Raw genomic sequence first — 27,268 nt, 5'->3', positions numbered from 1 at the left:
CAGTGTGATGTTAACATCAGCTATTAAATGTTGCTTGCTTATTTGAGAAATGTACTGGAAACTCACCAAGCATTGTGCAAGATGCTATGCATGGGTGCTTGACAAAAAGGAAATTGCTTCTAGGAGAGTTATAATTTAAAGATCTTGAAAGTTGTCTTGATATACTGGATTTTGAAATGTATAAAGCTCAAGAAAATACCTACTATCCAGAATGAGTAACCACATTTTATATACTGATTTATTCATTCATTTATTTGAGAACTATTCATTGAATATATTTTCTTTGCCAAGGATTACTGTAGTCGCTGGAAACTGGAACGTGCTTCTTAATACCATAAAGAATGAATCAAAGTTCTAGAACTGAATCACAGGAAGCAGGCTTGCTTCTGGTGGCTTTTATTGAACCAACCAGAAGAAATTGGCTCCTTCTGAACATGGCTGCATTTCACTTCTATACTTGGTCATAGCCTTGGATTGCTGTGACCCAGGAACTCATTACATAATGATTCACATTTGGGAACTCCAGCCACATGTCTGCTGCTCATGTCATCTGAAAATCTAGAATTCCTCTTTTTAATAATTTTGAAAGGATGGTCAAGGGTGAAATTAAATCACTGTGGTTTAAGGATGGGCATTGAACTTGGTACATTCCAAACTAACAAGGTTCTAACATTTTGAACTTGTAGAAAAATTCAAGAGACCTTAAAATCAATTCAGTCATCTCTTCAGAAATATGCTTCTAGTCAAAAATGTCTACGAATAAGGCACAACTCTTTCAGCAAATATTTTTACACACTGTGGAGGATAAAAGGGAGACCCAAGCATGCTTTGATAATGCTTAGAACCTAGGTGGGAAATGGGATCACACATAGGAGAATATCTTTAAAGTATTTTTTTAAATATTTATTTTTTAGTTTTAGGTGGACACAATATCTTTATTTTTATTTTTATGTGGTGCCTCATACATGCTAGGCGAGCGCGCTACCACTTGAGCCACATCCCCAGCCCAGGAGAATATCTTTAAAATACCCACATATATCACTATACAGAGCATGGAAAGGGGCTACGGTTGTGAGCAGATACCTGTTAGGGAATTTTAAAATGGCTCCATTCTGACCACAGGTTTTCCTAACTTAAGATGGCTCCATTATACATGTGGAATTTAGGTTACGGTAAGCATGTTTATATTGCATTACAGGTTTAACTTTGATACAAAAGAAAACATAAATCCCTAAGTAAGGCAACCACAGAGAATATGTTGGCTGTGTGAGGAGATTGAGACCCTGATCCCTTACCGTACACTTTTCCAGCACTTCTGCATTCTCTAACTCCACTGAACACAACCAAGTTCTACAGAGAGACTAGGCCAGTGTGTATAACCCCTGCCCCTAACCCCAACTACTTTTTATTAATGAAGAAATAGACTGTGATTTTTGCAAAACCACAGTCACTGGACTGAAACTCAGGGTTCAGAACTCATTGCCAAGTGCCCTTTCCTCTGTATGAAGCTGACAGAAAGAGGATGTCAACTGTGATATAGTCCCTTTAACGAGTCAGGAAGAATAGGGTCAGGTGTCCCTTTCCAAGAAGTGAAGAGGGGCTTTAAGCCTTCTTGTAGTGTTCGTCTTGAAGGCAGGGATATGAGGAGTGATTTCTCTGAGGCTAATAGACAGAAGATCTTCAGTTACCCTGACTGGGAGACTCTGAATTGGCCACGAGAATTTGTCATTCCAGACCTCCGCTTGCAGGTGAAGCAGTTACCAACTGTGAGAGTTGTTGCCCCATCTCTTCTTTAATTTGCTTTGTCCAGAGTTCTTATCTTCACCTTTAAGGTAAGACATTCACATAGTCGTCATCATTGTTCTCTGGGGGAAAAAGCAAAGGACCATCCATGAGACTTCATGCCCAGAAGCTATATTAACCAACCCCACTCAAGGGAAAGAAGACCAGCATTTTTCTTTTCTTTTTTTAAGAATGAACTTTTAAATAAATGATTCTAGGATCAATGGATATTTTCTTTTTATTTATTTTTTTAACTTTTTCCAAATTTTTATTGTTGTTTTATAGTGAAGCCACCTTGGGTTTTTTTTCTGTTTTGGGGAGAAGGGGGTATTATTGTTGTAGAGTTAAACATAACATACAATATAATTTGGCCATTATCATTCTCCTCCCATTCCCCCTCTCCTGGTCACTTTTCTCTATTCTGTTGATCTCCCTTCAATGTTCATGACACACAGCAATCTTGGTGCCATATCAAAGTGACATCTTCAAATTGTGGGGGTACCACAGAGCTTTTCTGGAAAAATAGGGGGTTCCTTTATAAACCAAGCTTTAAAGTTTCCAGCACTAGATATCTGCATTCACCATGGAAAATGAGTGCCTTCATCAGAAGCTTGCTCTAAAGAGGCAAAGGCAACCGGAGGAGGAAAATAAGGTCAATGGGAGATATTTCCCTTTCTGTAGAGGAGTATTTGGGAGCTCACTCTGCAAGTACTGACCAAACATGGAGAACTGGTGGGGAGATTCTTGCCCAGGTCTTGGGGAATATATTTAAGTGATTCTTTCTCTTCTTGGGTTTTGTGACCCAAGGCTCTATCCTCTGTCCTCCCTGGCTAGCATATCTGATCTCACCACCATCACCTGCCCACTGGCAACTACATCACTTTCCATTGATAATGTAGCCATACATTTAACTGGAAAAGATCAGGATTAAATGTCTCTGGAAGTCAAATTCAAACTACATTGCAACTGAGAGGTACTAGATTCTGTTGAGAGCAAATCTTAAGGGTGAGGGTAAGCAATAGTGGCTGCTAGTGATAAGATTTGAGACTTCTCAGATAGATTATTTGCTCTCAAATTTACCACTATGGTTTCATATCTTTAGGGATATATCTGAAATATTTGTCAGCTATCCCTTTATAAATGGATGCTTATTAAATTTTGGAAAAAAATGTAAGAGAATAAGTGTGAATGAGAGAGCTGAAGTGATTTTCTTATTGGAAAATCTGTCCACGTGTTCATTTATTCCCAAACTTGAGCAGATTGCATGAGGTCGCAGAATGAATTCAAAGCCAGCCCAGTACCCTCTCTTGCTATTTTGGCTGCCCAAACACAGCTGTCCACCACTTGTAGGGTCTGGAACACATTATTTTTCAATAAAATTGAAATTGCACTTAATAGGATGAAGCTTTTCAGAGGTAATGTCATGGGAAAGGGCATCTATTTGTATTGATTCTGCCAAGTAGGACATTGGTGGAAATAGGTTGAAGGCTCCTTTCTGATCCCACAGGAAAGCTTTTATCTTATATACCATCCAGTTTAACTTTCAATCTTCTCCTTCTTAAGCTGGGACTGCTTCTCTTTATTGGCTTTGAAAGGTGAACCGCCAGACCTTGGTTTGGCTTTTCAAACTTGGAGATCAATTCCTTTAGGCTTGGAAAGATCTGTTTTGGAGTACCTTCCAAAGTCTGCAAAAAAACAAGAAAGGAAGTCACTCATAATCTGCAATTGTGTGTGAATTGTGAAACTTCCTGAAATAGCGGTTCTCAGGGTTGCTTCTGAGAGTGGACAAACTGAAAACAAGAGGCCAACAGCTCATGTTTAAGAGCTCACACCAACTGTGATTCATAAAGACTGTGTTTCTGAGTCCAGCTCTGACTTGAGCTACTCTGAGTAAAGAGGATTTACAATCAAGAAACATGCAACTTGGACTGCAGTGTCAAGTCAGCCCTATCCTTGGCAAGTTTGTCTGGGGGCAATTCTTGTCGTAGATACACTGTAAAGGGGAGTGCTCTAAGAGCTTATTTCAGACTTGTGCCCTACTGGCAAGCTTTGCTAGGGAACTAACTGAGGTGGACTTCTGATGGGAAATGCAAAACATGCAATTTACATACAGGATGAATTCAGAATCCCCCCAAAAGGTTGCAATTTAAATTGAAAGGAGGAACATCAACTTGACTCAGTAAAATTGTGAATAGTTGTTTTCTGTTTGTCAGCCAAATACTATTTTCTGATACAATCTTATAGAAATAATTTTAAAATAAAAAGAATTTGCTTCCTCTACCCTTATGTGTTTAGTTATCTTGATCACCACTGTGGTTATCATAGGACCACCGTGTTGGGCTACAAAGAAGGGTGTTAATCAGGTTTTCTGACATGCAGTGTAAAGATACTGATGTAGGCTGACACTGAAGTTGTGTACAGGAGGTCTCCATAATACAGTCACTTCAACCCATCATCCACAGCAGGCCTCTGAAGACAGGGCTTTCCTCTTAGAATGCCTTCAGATGGTCACATCTTGGGTTCAAGAGATGACCTCAGGTTTTCCTCTCCCAGGTTTTGCCTTGATCTGCAGGAGTCCTTATGTATTCTCACCTGAATCTTGTAATACCCATGTCTCTCTCTGAAGATTCGGTATGTATAGACAAGATTTCTAAACCTGTGAAAAGATGACTGTATGAATCATAATGTTCTTATATACAAATCGAGGCAAGATGTCTCATTAGATTTTTTAAGTTCTTTTTTTTTAAAAAAATATTTATTTATTTGTACTAATCAGTAATACAAGACAGCAGAATGTTCTTTGATTGATTGTACTCAAATAAATTGACTTCTCTGGTTGTATTCTCACCCGATTTTATATGCAATGCTTTTATCAGTCTTGGATCCTGAAAGAAACTGGTCAATATCAGACCCTCTCATCTGAAGGAATTTGAAAGACACAGGAGCTTTGAAATGGGGAGCTCTATTGTTAGGATGGAAGTCTTGACTCTGGCAAAGAGAATAAGGAGAGAGAAAATTTACAGCTCCAGTGGTCTTGGTGCTTCACCCTAGCTCTTTCACCTAGCTCTAGGTTGACAGAACATATAAAACACCATTGAGCTACGCCCATGCTATTTATCAATGATTTCTCATTGACTGCATTAGAGAATGTTGGGAATTTTGTCCAAGCAAGTGATGTATTGTGCTCTTGTTTCTCATTGGAATAGGAGTCACTGGCTAATCATCTAATCATAATTTAGATAATGACCCATTTTAGCAATTTTCCAAGCAAGAAATAAAATTCCATATTGAATTCTTCAATTCTAAGATGTTATCAATGGTAAGATACATTATTAATTTCTAATAGCTTTCCTGGAGAAGAGTACAAACACTAAATGTACCCGTCAACTATTGGACATATTCTGATTTCACAGAACATTACAATGTAAAAAAAAAAAATAATAGAATCAAAAACATTGAATGAGGCTCAAACTTCCTGATGCCCCCGCCCTTCACCACCCATACACCTATGCCAAAGAATGAAATGACTCATTTTTTTTTTTAAAGAGAGAGTGAGAGAGGAGAGAGAGAGAATTTTTAATATTTATTTATTTTTTTAGTTCTCGGCGGACACAACATCTTTGTTGGTATGTGGTGCTGAGAATCGAACCCGGGCCACACACATGCCAGGCGAGCGCGCTACCTCTTGAGCCACATCCCCAGCCCCTGAAGTGACTCATTTTTTATATTCAGTTTTTAGTTATAGGTGGACACAATGTCTTTATTTTACTTTTTGTGGTGCTGAGGATCAAACTCAGTGCCTCACACATGTAACCTAGGGCCAGCACTCTACCTCTGAGCCACAACTCCAGCCCTGACTTTTTTTTTTATTTTATTGAATTGGTAAGTCAGGTATCTATTTCCAGCTTTAAGGTACAAGTATCACACTATAATTCATCACTAATTGTCTGGAGGTTTTGGTAATTGATTTTAAATCCTGAACCTTTCTGGGGGGGGGAGGTCTCATGAGGCCAAAATAAGCCAGTGAGTATCACATGACAAGTGTGATATAAAACCAAAAAGTTATATGACTGTCCACGTGCGACAAAGTATTCTAGACTGGGAAGAGGTCTCAAAAATGTTTTTCCAAAGAAATATTGTTTAAATTGGGATCTAAACAAAGTCTGTAATTGCATTTGGTTAATTCCACAGTTTTTTGTTTGCTTGTTGTTTTAGAACCTTGTTATGATATAACCTATACTAAATTCTTAATGTACTTATTTTAATTATATTATTAAATTATCTAAGGTAATCCTCACTAGAGGACTATGAAAAAAATAAAACACATGGAGGTGCTATGTTAATTTGATTAAAAGCCAAGACACAAGACAGACATTGCTCAAATATGGTCTTACTTTTTTTGCAAATTAGAAAATTCTGAAAGGAGTAACAAGCTACATTACATTAATGCTTTATAAGAAATTAACTTATTAAACTTGTGATACCTATTCTTGCTTATTTTGGAATGCTTTCCAAAAAACACTATGAGGCTCTGGGTGCTGTGGTGCACACCTGTAATCCCAGAAGCTAAGGAGTCTGAGACAGGAGAATTGTGAGTTCAAAGCCAGCCTCAGCAAAAGTGAGGCACTAAGCAATTCAGTGACCTTCTGTCTCTAAATAAAATACAAAATACAGCTGGGGATGTGGCTCAGTGGTCCAGTGCCCCTGAGTTCAATCCCTAGTACCAAAAAAACAAAAAATCAAACACTGTGAGATTACAAAGCAATGAGTTTAGTAGGTAAGTATGTATTTTGTATGATTATACATACATGATATATTTATGACAAGATTTATATGAATTTATGACGACATGATATGATTTGAATGTTTGTGTACCAAAATTCATGTAGGTTTCTTTCATTTATTTTTTGTGGTTCTGGGGATGGAACCTAGGGTTTCATACATGCTAGGCATGTACTCTGCCTCTGAACTATACCTCCAGCCCCCTAATTCAGTAGAAACCTAATCTCCACTGTGGTGGTATAAAGAGGTGGGACATTTTGGAAAATGATTAATTCTTGATGACAGCTATCATGGATGAGATTAATGTCCTTATAAAAAGGCTTCAGAGAAGAAGAAAAAAGAGGGAGAAAACTCAAATTACTAAAATATGTGATGAAAAAGAAAATATCACAATGGACATGACTGAAATACAGAAGACAATTGGAAATTATTTTGAAAATTTATATTCTAACAAAATAGAAAATATTGAAGACATCAAAAATATTTCTAGAGACATAAGACCTACTCATACTGAATCAGTAGGCCATACACACTTTAAACAGATCAATTTCAAGAAATGAAATAGAAAACACCATCAAAAGCCTAAAGCCTACAAATCAAGAAAAGCCCAAGACCAGATGAATTCTTGGTCAAATTCTACAAGACCTTCAAAGAAGAATTAACACCAATACTACTCAAAGAATTCCATGAAATAGAAAACTCATTCTATGAGACCAAAACCAGACCAAGACACATCAAGGAAAGAAAGCTTCAGACTAATATCCCTGATGAACATACATGCAAAAATTCTCAATAAAATTCTGACAAATAGCATAAAAAATATTAAAAAGACAGTGCACCACAATCAAGTGGGGTTCATCTCAGGGATACAGGATTGGTTCCACATATGGAAATCAATAAATGTAATTCATCATATCAATAGACTAAAAACAAGAATGAATGACCATCTTAATAGATGCAGAAAAAAGCATTTGACAAAATACAGCAACCCTTCATGTTCAAGACACTAGGAAAAACTAGGGATAGTAGGAACATACCTCAAAGTCATGTAACTTAAATATGCTACACCCAAGGCCAACATAATTTTGAACAGGAAAATTGAAAACATTCCCTCTAAAAACTGAAACAAGGCAAGGATGCCCTCTTTTACCATTTTTATTCATCATCATCTTTGAAACTCTAGCCAGAGCAATTAGACAGAAGAACTTAAAGGGATACAAATAGGTAAAGAAGAACTCAAACTATCACTATTTACTGATGACATGACTCTATATTTAGAAGATCCAAAAAATTCCACCATAAAATTTCTACAACTAATAAATGAATTCAGCAAAATAGCATGTTATAAAATCAACACCCATAAATCGAACACATTCCTATACATCAGCAATTAACCCACTGAAAGAGAAATTAGGAAAACTACCCCGTTCACAATAGCTTCAAAAAAATAATACTTGGGAATCAATCTAACAAAATAGGGGAAAGTCCTCTACAATGAAAACTACAGAACACTAAAGAAGGAAATTGAATAAGACGTTAGAAGATGGAAAGACCTACCATGCTCCTGGATAGGCAGAATTAATATTGTCAAAATGCCCATACTACCAAAAGTGTTATAAAGAGCTAATGCAATTCCCATTAAAATCCCAATGTCGGGCTGGGGATGTGGCTCAAGTGGTAGTGTGCTTGTCTGGCATGCGTGAGGCCCTGGTTCCATCCTCAGCACCACATACAAACAAAGAAGTTGTGTCCGCCGAAAACTAAAATAAATAAATATTAAAACACTCTCTCTCTCTCTCTCTCTCTTTCTCTCTCTCTCTTCCTCTCTCTCTCTCAAAATAAAATAAAATAAAATCCCAATGTCATTCTTCAAAGAAATAGAAAAAGCAATCATGAAATTCATTTGGAAATATAACAGATCCAGAATAGACAAAGAAATCCTTAGCAAGAAGAGATAAGCAGGAAGCATCACAATACCAGACTTTAAACATACTATAGAACTGTAGTAACAAAACAGTATGGTATTAGCACCAAAACAGACACATAGACCAATGGTACAGAATAGAAGTCAGAAACAAACCCACACAAATACATTTATCTCATACTAGGCAAGGGTGCCAAAAACATTCACTGGAGAAAAAATAGCTTATTCAACAAATGGTGCTGGAAAAACATGGAAAGCTACATTGTAACAAAATGAAATTAAACCTCTATCTCTCACCCTGCATAAAACTCAACTCAAAATGGATCAAAGGCTCAGGCACTAGAACAGAGACCCTGTGCCTACTAGAAGAAAAAATGGGCCCAAATTTTCACCATGTCAGCCTAGGATCCGGCTTCCTTAACAAGACCCCTACAGGGCAAGAAGTAAAATCGAGAATCAGAAAATGGGATGGATTCAAACCAAAAACTTCTTCTCAGCAAAGGAAACAATCAATGGGAGAAAATCAGAATGGGAGAAAATCTTTACCACGTGCACCTCAGATAAAGCATTAATCTCTAAGATATACAAAGAACTCAAAAAAAGTTAACACCAAAAAAAAAAAAAAACCAAATAACCCAATCAATAAGGGGACTAAGGAACTGAACAGACAAGTCACAGAAGAAGAAATACAATCGATCAACAAATACATTTCAAAATTTTCAACATCTCTAGCAATTAGAGAAATGCAAACCAAAACTACTCTAAGATTTCATCTCACTCCAGTCAGAATTTCAGCTATTATGAAGACAAACAACAATAAGTGTTGGCGAGGATCTGGGGAAAAGGTACACTCATACATTGCTGGTGGGACTGCAAATTGGTGCAGCCAATATGGAAAACAGTATGGAGATTCTTTGAAAATCTGGGAATAAAAACACCATTTGACCCAGCTATCCCTCTCCTCGGACTATACCCAAAGGACTTAATAATAGTATATTACAGGGACACAGCCACATCAATGTTTATAGCAGCACAATTCACAGTAGCTAAACTGTGGAGCCAACCTAGATGCCTTCAGTGGGTGAATGGATTAAAAAAATGTGGCATATATACATAATGGAATATTACTCAGCAATAAAATAGAATAAAATCATGGCGTTTGCAGGTAAATGGATGGAGTTAGAGAAGATAATGCTAAGTGAAGTTAGCCAATCCCAAAAAAACAAATGCTGAATGTTTTCTCTGATATAAGGAGGCTGATTCATAGTGGGGTAGGGAGGGGGAACATGGGAGAAATAGATGAATTCTAGATATGGATTTGGGGTGGAAGGGGAAGGGAGGGGGTGGAAGGGGAAGGGAGGGGGGTGGAAGGGGAAGGGAGGGGGCAGGGGATTAGCAAGAATAGTGGAATGTGATGGACATCATTATCCAAAGCACATGTATGAAGACACAAATTGGTGTCAACATACTTTATATACAACTAGAGATATGGAAAATTGTGCTGTATATGTGTAATAAAAATTGTAATGCAAAAAAAAGTACATGTATAAAGACATGAATTGGTGTGAACATACTTTATATACAAATATATGAAAAATTGTGCTCTATATGTTAATAAGAATTGTGATACATTCTGCTGTCATGTATTTAAAAAAATAAAATTAATTAAATTTTAAAAATATTATACCCCATTTATGTATCATATATTAAAGTGCATAAATGCATTCTATTGTCATGTATAACTAATTAAAACAAAAAAATCTATAAAGTTAAAAAAAAAGAATTTGGAGAGCTGCCTGTATCTTCTGTCCATTCTGCCATGGGAGGACATGGTGTTTGTCTCCTCCAGAGGACAAGATGCCATCTTGGAAGCAGAGAACAAGCCCTTATCAGACACCAAACTCCCTGGTGCCTGAGCCTGGACTTCTCAGCCTCCAGAAATGTGAAGAGTACATTTCTATTATTTATAAGTTATCCAGTCTAAGGTATTTTGTTACAGCAGCAGGGACAAACTAAAATATATGACTATGGTATGATGGCATAAACAAAAATTTATTTTTAATGCTCCCTGTTCTACTTATTTTTATAAGTGCCATTCATAAAACTTTTAAAAGAAACACTCCCCCCCCCCAGTGTGTATTTATATGAAAGATTTGTAAAAAGACTATGGTTCCCCTGGTCTTCTACCTGCACTAACCCCCTGCTGGCACTCCCCCACCCCCGCCACCATTAGTGACATGGAAGTCTCTCCCCCTGTCACCTTGCCACTCACCATGCCTCCACTCTCTCCCTGTTGAATTTATTAAGCTAATTTCATTATGCCCCTTTTCCTTGTGTGTCAGTCATTTCAAGAACCACTCAGTCTGGCAGGTTGGCCTTACCTTCTGCATTCTAATTCCACAAGACCGTCTATAGGCTTTGTCCGTTCCCTTCTTCCTCTCCTGAAATCCTTCCACTGGGTTCCCTGGAATTCAAGCTTCACCATCCTCAAAATCCTCTCTACCTTCAATCTCCTTTAATCACATCCCTCCCTTTCTCGTCACCTTCTTGCTCTCAAAGGAATCTGCTGTCCCTCTTACCCTGGGCACTGCTTCCCCTATTTCCCTAAAATGCTACTTCTTCCTCCCACCTCCTTCTCACTATGGGCCTCACTATGGGCTTCACCATGGGTCCTGGGATTGAGGCTAGTCTTCTTGCTCTCAGGGTTCTTCAGTTCAGTTTTCTTTTCTGAATCCACAGCTTTGAGTTTCATGTCTCTAAATTATTTCACCTAATACTAGGATCACCTTCATCTTTTGGTCTCTAGTTGTAGCTCAATGTCACTCTCTCCATTATTATTCTTGTCTAACTCTTGGCAATTTCAATTCATACATAGAGGGTTCAACAGCCCAGTTTCTTAGATCCTTGATCTTCACTCTTCCAATGATCTTGCTCTCTACCTACCTAAGCCACTCACTTCATAACCAACACTGGTTACATAATTTGCAGGCCAGGGCAAAATGAAATATAGGGCCCCTTGTTTAAAATAAAATTATTAGAAATTTTGAGATGGTGATGATGTTTGATGATATTTTCAACATATCATGGGTTTGTTGGGAGCATAACACCTTCATAATTCCAGGAGCATTTTACCTCAATCTTCTACTGAAATAGCAAAACAAGAATGTTGACTAAATTCCAACTTGTTATATGCAAATGAGGTGAGAACATGGATCCAGGTAGAATAGTTTTACTTTAAATTAATGAAGCCCTCACTTGGGCTCTTGATGCTTCCAGGGAATCATTTTTTTCCCCTTTTCTCCTTAAAAAATGATTCTATACCTTCTCTCGTCTCCACGAATCCCCACTATATGCTTTCCCATCCTCATTCTTTCCTGTTATATTATTATTAATGTTTTTGATGTTTTTATTAGTGCACTATAGTTCTACATAGCACTGGGGTTCATTTTAACATAATCATACAAGCATGGAATATAATTTGATTCATTTCACACCCCAGTACTTCCTCTTTCCCTCCCCTACTTCCTCTTCCTGTTCTCCTCCTCTACTCTACTGGTCTTCCTCTGTTTATTTGTTATTTTAAAAATCAGTTCCTTCTAGTTAAAGGCAGAATTCACTGTGGCATATTCATATTGTACATAGCATAATTTGGTCCATTTCATTTTGCAGTTTTTCCCTTTGCCCATCCCTCTTTCTTTCCCCTCAACCCCCCTTTTCTCAACTCCACTGATCTCCCTTCTATTTTCCGGGGATTCCCCCTCTCTTTTATCCCTTAATTTTCTCTAGCTACTGCATATGAAAGAAAACATTCAATCCTTGCTTTTCTGAGTCTGGCTTATTTCACTTAGCATGATATTTCCATCCATTTATCAGCAAAGGCCATAAATAAGTAGAGAATTCCCAGACTTGTTCCACCATACCTGTTAACATCTGCACTCACATACCCTGCCATTTTTACTATAGACGAACTTTACATATCTCTCTGAAAGCTAATCCCTCCTATTTCCAGTGGAGGCGTATCCTCTTTCATCTATTTAAGGGCATAGTTTTAGCAATTCTTTCCACTCTGTCTGACATCTTTAATTATTATTCTTTATATAACAGCCTGGGCAATTTTTTTTTTTTTTAATGTGAGTCAGATCATGTCGCTTCTCTGTACAAACATCTAGGCTTAGAATAGTCAGGTCAATTTGGGAAAAGAAAAAGACTGGAGAGTATCAAGGGCATGTCCTATCTTGATAAATCTTTTTCTTATCGTCTTTCTTTTTTTCTCTTTCTTTTTTTTTTATAAGCTATAATTAAAATAGTGAGAAACTAGTTTCAGGGCAGAAAAAGATATTAGTGGCATACAGTAGTCCAGAAACACATCCATGCACATATGAAAACTTGAATTGTGACCAATCCATCATAGCAGGTTGGTGGGCAGGGATGAACTATTTGTTAAATGGCAATATTTTCATATGGAAACAGATAAAACTGGATTAGACTATAATTGAAGACTCAGTTATGAAAAGGCAAACCATTAAACTTCAGATAAATAAATATAAGTGAACAACATAATGACACTGAATTAAGAAATTTTTAAATCAGAAAATGCACAAGCCATAGAAAATATTAATTCACTTTAAGAATAATTTTATCAGTGCATATTAATGAGCATGGTGAGATTCATTGTGACAATTTCATGACACATATAATACACTTTCACGGTATCCACCTTACCTGTTTCCCTCTAATGAATTTATTTTTTAAAAATTAAAATTTTTGTTTATCAAAATATACTATTAACAAAGTGAAAAAGTTCACAAATTGGGAGAAGATAATTGTATATATCTCATTATATATAAAACTAATTCTTCTTCTTATATATAACAATACATAATGAGAATAGAAATGCATAATTAAAAAAAGAATGCCAATAAACACTGCCAATCAAAGGAATGCAAATTAAAAAACAATTAGTTATTATTTTAAACCAGATTGGCAGAAATGTAAAATTTACTAATGTAAAATATTGGCTATGACATGGAGCTATAGAAAGTTTTAAATACTACTAATGTAATGTCTCTGAGAACAATGTGGCAAAACTTAGTAAAACTGAAATGTGTATAATTTGAGTCCAAATTTCTATTCTATGAGATGACAATATTGGAAGAAAACTGATGACGCCGTGCTTTATTATTTATTAATAAGCAAAGGTTGGTAGACCGAAATATTTTTTACATTTAAAATATAAAAGATCACAAATACTTAAAAAATCAAGTAATTGTATAAATTAATAAATGTATATATATTTTTCTAATAAGAATTACTGCGTTAATTAAAAGACAATATTTAAAACAAAACTCCTTAAAACTTAATAAATTTTTATTAATCTTGAAAAATTGAAAAAAAAACAATAGCTTTTTTCAAGTGCAATTGTGTGATAAAGAAAAAGGAGGGATAGCAGAAGGGATGAAGGGAGGAAGAAAAGAGGAAAAAAGAGAGCAGGGTAAGGGAACGGAGAAGGAAGGAAGGAAATGTATACGAGTGGTCTCATTTTGCATGGTGAGCATTTCTTTTTGTGCAGTTTTCCAGCTATTGGAAAAACTCTGTTTACCTTAGTTGTGAAATGGTAAGTACCCAAATACTTTCCTTTGACCTGCTCATCTTCAAATAATCCTATCTTTCTTTTGTAACCATTTTGAATTTTTATAGGAGTTGATACCTTTGTGTTGAAAGGAAGTTACAAATTTTATTACTTAAGTCTTTAGTAATCTTGATAATTAATTGTCTTGATTCCAGATGGTTTACCGTCTGTTCTGTTTTTATCCAAAAACAAGACAATTAAACAGATAAAAGGGCTCGAATACTAAGTATTTATTTGTTTTGTAATCAATGTCTTGAAGTTCAATATTTTGAGGGCAAAATTACGTTTTTGTTTCTTTTTAGTAATTGTCTTTTGTGACGTTTTTATTTTCTTGCATATTTGAAAAAATTTTAGATGCTTCAAGAAACTGACCTAATATGAATATAGTCTAAAAGTTTGTATCCCTTATATTTATCGCGTGTGTTGGGAAGTGTGGAGGGGGGGAAGAGGTGATTCTCATGGGGAAGTGAGAAGAGTTGGTAGGTAGATGGAATTTACTTGTAATATTCCTGTCTTAACGTCTCAAGTGTTCTCATAAAGCTATGATATCTGAGTCAGTGAGAATATTGACACTTTGCCAATCTGCATGCCACAGTGACTAGCCCATGTGCCATCTTTGCCATCCAAGTTTTGTCCAGAGAGTTGGAGGTACAAGATAGCTGAGTTTTGATTCTGAGCACTGAGTGCTTCAGCTGAAGTGGCTTGGGATGGGATGCTCCACTGGGGTAATAGAAAGGACTTCTGAAAAAGATCATCCAGTACTATCCAAACCTACCACTAATCATCCTGAATATTAATTATCCTTTTACTCATTTACAACTCACACTAGGCTGTGAGCTTCCCAAAGCCAGAATCAGGGTGCCTGCTTTGTTCATTCTAGCACATTGCCTGACTCATAACACATATTCAGTAAATAATTGTTGAGTTTCATTGAATGATCTTAAAAAGAAATGTGCCAAGCCTAAATGAAGAAATCTTACCAGGAAACCTAATATTTCACCAAATAGGGAGACACAGTGTTTTTGAGTGGAAAGAGTACTAGTAAAAATATGAATTCTTATCAAATTATGTTTTAATTGGCATTCCTAACCCCAACTAAAGCTAAGATACAGATTTGTTCCCTTGTTTATTCAAGTTTTTTTAAATTTCAGCTGATCAGAGATTTGTTAAACCACTAGCAACTCCCATCCTTTTCTCCTTTTACCTGTTCTGGTTTTTTGTTTTTGCTTTTATTTCATATGTACTTCTAGCAACATTCTATGCTTATACAAGCTTTTAAAAAGGCAATTTAAAAATGTGCATTAGGAATAAAAATGTCTTCATCACTTTGACCAAATATTGAACTATAATTTATTCTATGTAAGTTATCAGAAATATGGATTTTTATATAAGCACAAGGGCTAAAATATTATCAGCATCTATGATGATGAAAAAGTAGAAATAATTTACATATCCAAAATATTAGAAGATGGTTAAATAAGTCATGTGCTTTTACAAGATCAGTTCTTATGTAGACATTAAATAACATTCATAATAATTTTTTTTCAGTGCTAGCGATTAAATCCAGGGCCTTGCAAGTGCTATTCTACTAAGCTATACTCCCAGCCTCAAAAGAATGTTTATGGCAGTGGAAAATGCCATGATATGACAGTGTTAGGCAAAACAAAAAGACCAGCTGCCAAATTTTATATAGAGTTTGATATCAAGTATGAATAAAAAAGACATACAACAAAGACCACAAGAAAATATTGTAAGTATGAACAAAACTTATTTTAGAAGTAGGTCCATGAATGACTTTTTTCTGTCTTTTTGTACTTGTTTTTTCTTCTTCTTTAAAAATATACAGGGCATGTGTTTACTTTTCAAATTAAAATACTCAGAAAAAAGGAAGAATGTGAGTGAGTTAAACTTTACCTTTCAGGTTGAGAGCAAACAAAAAGCTGTATCCATATTTTTCAACCTTAGCATATTTTATTTTTATTCTTTTCCTATGAAGACAGGAAAAATATCAATGGTGTTTTTCTTACTTTCACATAGCTTTCAACATAACATTTCTGATGGCAGATGTATGAGTTGGATCCCCCAATACCAACCAATTCTGCAGTGGATATCAGCTGGGTGTTTTCTAATCTAGTCCTGACACTAACTGGAGATGGTGTCAGACCCCATAGATTGAGACCCCAAGACTTGCCCCTGCTTCAGATTCCACTACCAGGTTGTGACCTGTACTTCTGATCAACTAGCTATATACTCCCCTCTTTGGGTTTGATTTGTTAGGCAAAAGGGCTTGGCAGAACTCAGAACAGCACTTTACTCAGGTTTATAAATTTATTATAAAAGATATTACAAAAGATACAGGTGAACAGTGGATAAAAAAGATAGATAAGGAGAGGTATGGGATTGGAGGTGTGGAGCTTTCTTGCCATCTGGGCTTGCTACCTCCATGAATTCAGCTATTTGGAAGCTTCCTGAACCTAGTCTTATGGCTTCTTTATGGAGGCTTCATTACAAAGGTATGATTTACTAAATCATTTGTCCTTGGTGATAGATTCAACCTTTAACTCCTTTCCCCATTCACTTCCCAGGAGGTTGGGGGTGGGGTGGGACTATTCATGCCTTATTCTTTTGGCAACCAGCTCCCATCCATAGGTTACCTAGGGATTGCCAGTCAATAGTCACTGTTGTTGGCTCTTATCCTTCCAGAGATTCCAAACATTTTAGGAATCTGTGCTAGGAAACTGGATGAAGACTAAATATATGTATGCATGTATGTATCTATTATTACAAATCAAAATATCACATTTTCCCTCCCCAATCCTCTTTTTCTCTGATAAGTTTTATTGATTTTCAACCATGAGTGATTTTATTCCCTTATGAACATTTGATGTTCTCCAGGGACATTTTTATTTGTTGAAAATTGGAAGGGGAAGTGGCTACTGTTATCCAGATGCTACTAAATATTTTATGATGCCCAGGGCATTCCCTGAAACAAAGAATTATCTAGTCCAAAATTTCAATAATGTTAAGGTTAAGAAACTCCAAGATATACAAAGGAATGAAGAGCACCAGAAAGGACAAATATGTGAGTAAAAGAAAACAAATTTTCTTATATGTAAATTACTTTAAGAGATAATTATTTACTTAAATCCAAATAACAATGTGTTATAGGATTGATAAATATATATAAATAAGATGCATGACAATAATAGCACAAGGGCTTGGGTGAATGAAAATGAAAGGATGTTACCACAGGGAAAGTGGTATAAGATTACTTAAATATAAGTTATGATAAGTTCAATATATACAACATAAAGACATAAATAAGAAACTAAAAAATCAAAGATTATAACTAGCAAACTGCCCGAAGAGATAATTTGGAAATATAAAAAAAAAATCAATCCAAAAGTAGTCATAAAGAGGAAAGGGAGAAACAAAGAATAGAAGGGATAAATAGATTGTAAACTTAAACCTCATACTGTCAATCATCAATTAAGCATTCCAATTAAAATGAAGATATTGTCAGATTGGGATAAAAAAAAAAAACCAAGATCCAAGAATATGGACCTCAAGAGATCTGATAAAAAGCCGGGTTGGTGGTGCACGCCTACAATCCCAGTGGCTAGGGAGGCTGAGGCAGCAGGGTTGCAAGTTCGAAGCTAGCCTGAGAACAGCGAGGTGCCAACCGACTCAGTAAAACCCTGTCTCAAAATAAAGTACAAAATAGGGCTGTGGATGTAGTTCAGTGGTTGAGTACCCCTGAGTTCAATCGCCTGTGCCCAAAAGAAAAAAAAAATGAATAAAGATGTGAAATCACTGCCAATTCCAGTATTAAAATAATAATGAGATATCATGAGAAATCCTACTTCAATAAATTTGATGTCATCAATTAAATGTAAAAATTACTGAAAAATGCAAACTCCCAAAGCTCATTCAATAAAAACATAGCCTGAGCAGCCATACATTTATTAAAGAAATTGAATGTGTAGTTAAAAACTTCCCCACAAAGAAAACTCGAGGCCCAGATGCCTTTATTGTTGACTTCTACTAAACTTTTAAGGAAGAAATAACAATAATCACAAACTCTTCCAGAAAATTAAAAAGGAAATCCTCCCAATTTAGTTCATGAAGTCAGCATTTCTCTGATATAAAAAACACACATAGACATAAAAAAATAAGGACAAAGACTATGTTTCCTATTAAATAGATGTAATAATTCTTATCAAAATTTTAACAAATCAAATCAATCGATATATTCAAAAGACAACAAATGTTATAATTCAATAGGCATTAGCTCAAGTTAAATTGTAAAGTTGGTTTTTTTGGGAGGATGGGGGTCACCAGGAATTGAACTCAGAGGCACTTGACCACAGAATCACACCCACAGCCCTATTTTGTATTTAACTTAGAGACAAGATCTCACTGAGTTGTTTAGTGCCTTGCTTTTGTTGAAGCTGGCTTTGAACTTTCGACCCTCCTTTCTCAGCCTCCCGAGCTGCTAGGATTAAAGTTCATGATTTAAAATAGTATTGAACATAAGAAATCTTAGGGATATATTTCACAAAAGATGGACAGGACCTATTACAGAACATTTTTAGGAGGAATTAAAGAAGACCTAAATAAATGGAGAGATTAAACTGGGTTTATGGATCAGAACCAATATTGTTAAGATATTGGTTCTACCCAGATTGAGCTATAGATTCATGGACTCTCAATTTAAATTCTACAAGGCCCTTTTGGGCTTTATATTGTTTTGTGTGATGATTGACAAGCTGAATACAAAGTATGTATGGAAATGCTAATGGCCTAGGATAATCAAAATAACCTGAAAAAGTTGAAAGTCTTACGCTATCTGATTTCAAAAATTTTAAAGGGATAGTAATCAACATAATATGGAATTTACATAAAGATAGAATAAAGATCAATGGAGTAGAATGGAAAGCTTAGGAAACAGAGTTGAAGTTGACTGTGCCAGATGTGAAACTGAAGGCACAGAATAAAACATAAAGTCTTTGTAAATTAAGTGAAGCAAGGATTTATTAGATATAACCTCAAAAGCATGACCTATAAAAGAAAAAATTATAAACTGGGCTTCATAAAATTAAGAATCTCTACACTGTTAAGAAAATTTCAAAATAAAAATCACAAACCAGGAGAAGATATTTGTTAATCACCTACCTCGGAAAAGACTTGCATTTATAATATGTAAAGAATTATCAAAACACAATAATGATAAATAAATAATCTAAAAATGTGCAAGCTATTTCATCAGAGAAATTAGGTGAATGGCAAATAAACACAGGAAAAATACTCAGTATCATTGGTTATTAGTGAAATGCAAATTAAATCCATGAGATACCACTGCACTCTTAATACGATGACCACTCCATGTGCTAGTGAGAATGTGAAGCAATCAGATCTCTCATATAATGTCAGTGGGAATGGTGAAATAGTACAATCACTTTGAGACAATTTGGTAGTTTCTTAGAAGGACAAAATTACACAGAACAAATGACTTTTAGCTATTCCAGTCCTAACTTTTTTTTATCTATCAGAAATTTAAAAAATAGGCTTACCCAAAGACTTAATCATAGATATGTGTAGCAACTTTTGTTGTAATAACCATGAATGAGTAAAGCAATGGCGATATACTCCTAAAATGGAATACTATTCTACAATAAAAAGTGCAATATTCATACATGTAATTATAGATGAATCTCAAAATAATTATTCTGGTGAATTCAGAGATGGAAAAGATTACATATACTTTATGATTTAATTTATATCAAATTCTAGGGAAAAACATGTTAATTTTTAGTGCCAGAAATTAAATCAATGTGGCTTGGGATTTGGGGTGGATAGGAAGTGTAGTAAAGAGGGATTACCAAGAGGTATAATGGAAGTTTGGGAGGTAATGGATCTATCTGTTCATTATTTTGGTTTTGGTGATAGTTTCAAGTATTATGCATATGTCAAAACTCATCAAATTGTACATTCTAATTTTATGTCAATGATATCTCAATAAAAATGTAAAGATCTTTTTTTGGCATAGAAAATCAGATAAATGAATTTATTTTTGTGTAAGAATATAAACCAAATTTAAGTTAATTTTACTTTTATGCTTTTCTGTTTTCATGGTTGTTTTTTGACATTAGATAGGGAAATAAAGTGTTTTCTATATTTACTGTCATGTACTCAATAAATATGTGGTGACTTGACCCCCGGGATGGAAGTGACAAAGTGGAGCCTGAATTTTTGGGTAGCCTGTAGAAATCTCTAACCTCATATAAGACATGAGAAATACAGGATTTATAAAAATGACTTAAAGCTTTAGTATTAAATTCTCAGTGAAGTTCTGGAAAGGCTAGGTACTCTAAGTTTCCTTTACCTTTGAATTGTTTTACTCATTGTGATGTAGTTTTAGCCTTTGGTTATTACATGAGGTTCTGGGCTTGAATTTCTGAGCCCTTCATTAATTTATGAAAACAGTTTGTAGGCGAGCAGCTGGTTTCAGGCTGTGGCCAGTGTTGTGGGGAAATTTGTTCCGGTATGTGTGTTTGAGCTTTATTTAGTCAAATTTTGAAAGATCAGTTAAAGGAAGTGGAAATAAACATGCCCTATGATGTCAATTATATGGTCTACCTTTTTTTTAGGTCGTGACATTCTTTATTAACTTGGGTTAACTGTTTTAACATTGATATTTGTTAACTTTGGATTAATGTTTTAGGACTTTTGACTTCTAGCCTTTTGCTGCTCTTGATTGGAGTGTGTGTTGGTGTAATCTTTTATTGTACTACTTTGTTAGTGTGTGGGAAAAAATTAAATGTTTAGGATTTTATCCCAAGAACAAAGATGGACAAAATTTTAAAAATATAAGTACAAAAATTGTAATTATCCCAAATTACATTTGATCCATTGCAAAAATGCAAAATAAATGTTAAAAATAAGTGTATGATTATGTTTACATTATGGTATATACAAGAAATAAAATACTAAGCAATCATTAATAGATGATGTGTATCAACTTAATCTGAGCTGCAATGATAAGTACAATACGTTGAAAAAGATAGATTGCAAACTGTCGTGTATAATGAAGCATTTATGTGCATAGTTTTTTCGTTGTTGTTGTTGTTGTTTTTGTTTTTTGTTTTGGTACCAGAAATTGAGCCTAGAAGTGCTTAACCACTGAGCCAAATCCTCATCCCTTTTTATTTTTTTGTTTTGAGACAAGGTCTCACTAAGTGGCTTAGGGCCTAAGTTGTTGAGTCTGGCTTTGAACTTGTGATTTTCCTTCCTCAGCCTCCCAAACTGCTGGGATTACAGGTGTGTGCCACTGTGCTCAACTGTGCATAAATATTTGCTTATATATCATAAAGAGAAGTCTGGAAAGATATGTGTTGAATTTTTTTAAAATGGTGATTTCTAGGTGGTGAGAGTAAAATAATTTCTGTTTTCCTCTTAATACCTTCCTCAGAACAACAGAAACATAGTGCCATTATACTCCTGAGCAAGGACAGACAGGAGTTTGGGCACCAATCCTTCTTATCTGCAGTCTTACCTGGCGCAGGGGAAGTAGATAAAGGCAAAGTACATAAAAACATATTAACAGTTTGGCCTTGGGTAAGTTATTAAATCAGAAGCTCTAGTTTCTTTCCACACAAAATAGAAATAAGTGTTTGATTATGTTTAAATTATGGTATATACAAGCAATGAAATACTAAGCAATCATTAATAGATGATGTGTATCAACTTTATCTGAGCTACAAAGTATAATATGTTGAAAAAGATAGGTTGCATACTGTCATGTATAATGAAGCATTTTATAGAAAGTCCCTCCTTTCCCTTAACTCCACAGATGAATCCTCTCCATCTCCTAATACTCACCACATTTTGGCTTTACAAATTGCAAAGGCAAAACCACTTTCAATTTCCTGATACTCCCAAAGTCACACAATATAGATGGTGTTTGGCGTGTCAGGGGTTTCTAGACAATCTATCATGTTGTGAGATCAGATACCATTTCCTGTCCATGTTTACCACATAGCTTTCTGGCCAGTGCTATTTGCCACCAGGCAAATACTCTCTGAGACTTCTTTCCTTCGCTTTTAACTTCACTGTAGTATCTATCCTTGTTTAGGTCTCTGAAAACATGGAAGTTGACATATTGCCATTCTAATGCAGCAAAGCAGAAGGAGCTGCTCATCTCTAGCAAGCAGAAAGACAAGATTCTACACATTAGGGTAGACTGCTGAGCCCTCAAGTTCTCTGCTAGTTCCAAGGTGACTACCTTGAACATAGTTCAGTGGAGCAGGGGATATGGGTAAAGGCAAAGTACCTAAAAACATATGAACAGTTTGGCCTTGGGCAAATTATTAAATCAGAAGCTCTAGTTTCTTTCCACACAAAATAGAGATAATGTCACCTATCTCAAAGAGCTTTGCAAAAGACAAAGGAGACAATCCATGTAGCATGCTTAGCATAATGTTTGCTTCATAGGAAACACCTATGTGGTGGCTCTTTCTATATAGAAAAACTATGTAGACAAACAGGCTAATACTTATGTTATATGGTAATTTTAGATTTGCTTACACAAATTTTATTATGATTGGACATGGTTTGTATGCCAAAGGCCTTGAATTTGCAATACTCCTGTCTCAGTCTCCCAAGTCACTGGGATTACAGGAATGTGCTATAACTTTTTATAACTCCTGGCTATAAAGTTTTTTGTTTTCATCAAATTGTCTCCTCTTACTGGAATGTAGCTTCATAAGACCATAAACATTGCCTCTAGAATGTATCATTGTTTTACCAATATTGAGGACCATACTTGGAACCTAACAGGTGTTTAGTGTTTGCTTGTTGAATGAATAAATGAAGGTTCCATTCCTCCTCCTTCTTTTTGTGTTTTTCATTTCCACTTGTCTCACCATATCGAGTTCTTTACTGTCTCCCATCCAAAAGCAAGACAATCTCTGTTTTTATCATCTCCCACTTCAGTCCATTCTCCATGTCAGTTTGAAATTCCTAAAACTTGGCACTTCCCTGCTCAGAAACCATTCGTGCCTCCTATTTACTATAGAATTATTCCTTTTAAATTCCTTGATTTCATCCCAACCTACTCTTCAAAAGTCTGGTTTTCAAACTTCCTTTGAGGAACCTGTATAAGTTGTATGTGCTTAAAAATATCTGACTTGGATATTGCTACCACCTCCCCTCCCTAAAAATGCATTCCACCTCATTTCCTTGTAACCAAATTGCATCCACTCTAAGTCCCATCTCCAATCTACCTAGGAAGACTTTCCTGCTCATCTATTTTGTCCTTAAATTCAAATAAAAACTCTCTTTTCTGGGAGTTTTACTTTATCCTTATTTTATTTATTTAAGACATTTTGGACTGCCTAAAAAAAAAAAAAAAAAAAAAAAAAAAAAAAAAAGCGCCAGGCATGGCAGCACATGCATATAATCCCAGCATCTTGGAAGGCTAAGGCAGGAGGATCACAAGTTCAAAGCCAGCCTCAGCAACTTAATGAGGGCTTAAACTACTTAATGAGACCCTGTCTCAAAATAAAAAACTAAAAAGAGCTTAGTGGTTAAGTGCCTCTGTGTTCAATCCCCAGTAAAACAAATAAACAAACAAAAACAAGTACTATATTGAAATTCCTGTAGAATTTCCCCCCAGAAATACAATGTTTGGGTAGACAGTGAGAATTCACTACATTTTTTATAAACTATTAAAAACAATTTGTTGTTTTAAAATGAAAAAAGAAACAGATGCCTACGTACAACAGATGAACAGTGGAAATAAGGTTATCAATGAAAAGGTGAACCCGACACTCTTCTCCCAATCACTCCTAAATTCCCCAGCTGTTACCACATTATAGACATTTTTTTTTCTACTCTGGGGATTAAACCCAGGGGTTCTCTACCACTGAGCTACATCCCAGACCTTTCTGTTTTGAGAGAAGTTTTCACTAAATTTTGCTGAGTCTGACCTGGAACTTGTGATTCTCTTGCCTCAGCTTCCCAAGCTATTGAGACTATGAACATGCACCACCATGCCTGACTAACACAGTCTTTTTCTCTCTCTCTCTCTTTTATTTTTACTCACATGGGGTCATATTTTGCAGCTTGTTTTTTATTTTTTATTTATATATGACAGCAGAATGCATTATAATTCTTATTTCACATTTAAAGCACAATTTTTCATACTTCTGGTTGTATACAAAGTATATTCACACCAATTAATGTCTTCATACATGTACTTGGATGATAATGTCCATCACATTCCACCATCATTTATAACCCCATGCCCCCCCCTTCCCCTTGCCTTTTCAACAACAATAAATCTTGGAGTTTTTTTTTTTCATAACATATGTGGATTTACCCAATCTTGCCTGATAGAATTTTGCTGATGGTATAGATGCCCTCCTAGAGACACTGAGACCCTTCCCAATTTGTGCAATCACAACTCTGAAGAAAATTTTTATTAGTAAAATCTTGAGCTACATCACTGGTTAAGAAGCCTGCATCAGTATGAGCATAAATGTCCTCTGCTCAACACTAATTACCTCTGGGTAGTCTTATTTCTTACTCATCTCTTAAAGGTCCCACTACTTCTTAACATTGCCACACTGGGAACCAACCTTCCAACACACAAACTCTGAAGGGACAAACTGAAGCAGAAACTACCAATGGCTACAAATGTATATAAAAACTTTCTCATCATCACTTTTCACTTGAAAATGTAAACTGAGAACACCTTAGGGCTATCAGGCTCATGCCTGTATCTCCAACACCATTTAAAGAATCGAACATATCCTTACATATTCTCTTAGTATTTATAGTCACTTTTGTCTTTACAGTTCTCAAGTTCTAAGAAGCACACAAGCTTATCCAAAGAATGATGAAGATTCTTTGTCTGGCCAGACTTTAGTCAGGCTTCTGAACCTTCTCCTAAGCCCATCTGTGTATTTCCTTATAAAAGTCAGCTATCAAAGAACTCTGCTAAGTCCATTTAGCAAGAATGCTTATCTTCAATATTTGATCAGCCTTAATGTCTGATCAGGTTCTTCATCTGCCAGCACACCCCAGTTGATGTATGATAACTCTGGCCTGTCTTCCCCTAGAATCCTTTTAGGGTAGTTTAGCTGTAATTCTTCTTATCTTAGCAATTTTTCCATCTACTGACTCTACTCCTTTGTTATACATTTTCACTTGCCCAATGCTGCATTCAAAGTTGAGCTCCATCCCTCTTCCTGCTGCAAATCCAATTGCAGTGGTCAAGTGATCTAAATAAAGTTTTTCTCCCCATGCTCTAACAAGTGTCAATGAATAATTTCACTATAATAGAAAACAATTGATTTTTAATTTTTCATAGGTAGAATAAAGGGTTTAGTTTTATAAACAGGAAAATATACAAAGTCAGGGGATCTCCACTGATATCTGTTCAGGATGACTTTCTAAATTGAGTGTAAACAATTTCTTTCATCAAAATACCTCTGATATTCTGGCTTAGAATCTTACACTTAGCATAGACTCTGGAAATACCAGCTAAATTTTAATACTAAAAAGTCATTTGAGAAATCTGGGTTTCTGTTTCTTTACTGATAAAATGCTGACTGCTTCTGCTTCTCTTGATATACCACAAGAAAAATGAAAAGAAATGATTTATGGTGAAGCCCTTTACAATCTAACAAAATATGAAACATTTGTATTTTTAAGTTTGAAAAAGGCTGTAGCAGAAATACAATCTTTCAGATTGGAATTTTATAAGGGGCCCCTTCTCCATACCAAATAAACGCACCTGTGAAGGAGAGGATGTTTCTGACTTTTCTACCTTCTCTCTATCCTCACATGTTTTTCCTTCCCACCAGTGCCAATTCTGCTGCTACAGAGTCTGCTCATGTGGTATTTATACTAGGGAGAGGAGAGCAGGTAGAAGAGCAATGGGCACATCCCTTCTGTCCTGTCTTGGAAGCTTCTAGCTATTTGGGGCTGCAACACAGTGAAACACAATTCCTCGACTATGTGGCTGCCATTACTGCAACCAAAGCCAGATTTCTAATGTGCTGAAAATGAGGCTACTCACGAGACACAGAGGCACAGGGCTCCTGGCACAGACTCGCTGTCTCTTAGCAGAAAGTTGCCATCCTCTCCTTCCTTGAGCAATAAGATCTCACAGTCTCGCTTGGTCAGAGGGCCGTGGTAGTAAGGTAGATCCATGAAGACCCTTCTTGTGTTTTAGTGGCCTGTTAACCTGAAATCCAACTCCAAGCCACGGGATGGCTCTGAACAGGGAAGAGGAGGCAGCTGGCTTAAAGAGGCTAGTTGGGTGGGAAGGAGATGGGGTTGCTCAATGGAGCTCAGTGAGCTTCACAAGATTCAGGAAATGAGAATAGTGTGGGTGATAAAGTGACCAACCCATGTTAGCCCATAAGTGACTCACACACAAGCACGTGAGAACACATTCGAGTACAGTAGAATCTGATGCCATGACTGGGACTGCAACACTGAAGACAAACTCCCTGAAACTGTGTTGCAGTTTATACGTCACCACCTACCATCAGTTTTTACCTTCTCTGGCTCTTGGTTTTTCTTTCCAAGGAACACACCACTGATTTTGCTTTTAATGGGTACCCATCTTCTGCCAAAGCTGCCACTCATTAGGCTAGCTTAGCTCAGAGTGGATATTCAAAAAGCATTTGGATGCTAAAAGAGTTGGATGTATTCAGACATAATGGCCAGTTGAATGAGGAGCACTTCTACAAGTGAAATGGCATGAAAAATGTAAACATCAAAGGGAATAGAAAGCAATTGGACACCACAAGAAAAAACAGCACTTTCCATGCACAGAATTCTATCCACTAATGAACAAAGAAGCAGCTGAGAGAAATATCTGGTTATGCAAGACAGTGCAAGAATGCTTTTTTCCAGATGGAAAAAAAAAAAAAGAGAGAAAGAGAAACTAGAACTGGGTTTGGAGACCCTCAGGTCCTTTGAGTCCCCATTCTGAAGGCCAGCAGTGATGTGTCCCATAAAGAAAGACCAAGAAAAGACTATCTGATCTGACAAAAATGTTTAATCTGCTTAAAACTCCTACTTGATGTGAACATTCTTTTTTATTTTTCCTGTGGAATTTTTCCAACCTTGATCAG

At 35.9% G+C, this 27,268-nt stretch overlaps 1 protein-coding gene across 1 annotated transcript; it reads right to left on the bottom strand.

Moving 5' to 3' along the window:
* Positions 1-1,827: 1,827 nt before the first annotated feature.
* Positions 1,828-26,336, bottom strand: Sh2d1b (SH2 domain containing 1B). The gene is made up of 4 exons (XM_026412688.1): positions 26,203-26,336; positions 4,375-4,438; positions 3,311-3,467; positions 1,828-1,865 (listed from the first exon to the last, which is right to left on the bottom strand). Exons 1-4 carry the CDS (start codon positions 26,334-26,336, stop codon positions 1,828-1,830), a joined length of 393 nt encoding a protein of 130 aa, XP_026268473.1.
* Between the last annotated feature and the right edge of the window lie 932 nt (positions 26,337-27,268).

The sequence above is a fragment of the Urocitellus parryii genome, chromosome 11 (genome assembly GCF_045843805.1).
Source record: "Urocitellus parryii isolate mUroPar1 chromosome 11, mUroPar1.hap1, whole genome shotgun sequence".
In the NCBI taxonomy this organism is placed as follows: Eukaryota; Metazoa; Chordata; class Mammalia; order Rodentia; family Sciuridae; genus Urocitellus; species Urocitellus parryii.
The sequence above is the reverse complement of the archived record's forward strand: the minus strand, read 5'-3'. Positions and strand labels throughout refer to the sequence as shown.

Coding starts and splice junctions, on each gene's coding strand:
- Sh2d1b (XM_026412688.1), bottom strand. CDS start 26,336: ATGGATCTACCTTACTACCACGGCCCTCTGACCAAGCGAGACTGTGAG. Junction 4,439..26,202: donor GCCCTGTGCCTCTGTGTCTC/GTGAGTAGCCTC, acceptor ATCTTTTCACAG/GTTTAGAAATCTTGTCTATA. Junction 1,866..3,310: donor ATTGAAAGTTAAACTGGATG/GTATATAAGATA, acceptor TTTTTCCCCCAG/AGAACAATGATGACGACTAT.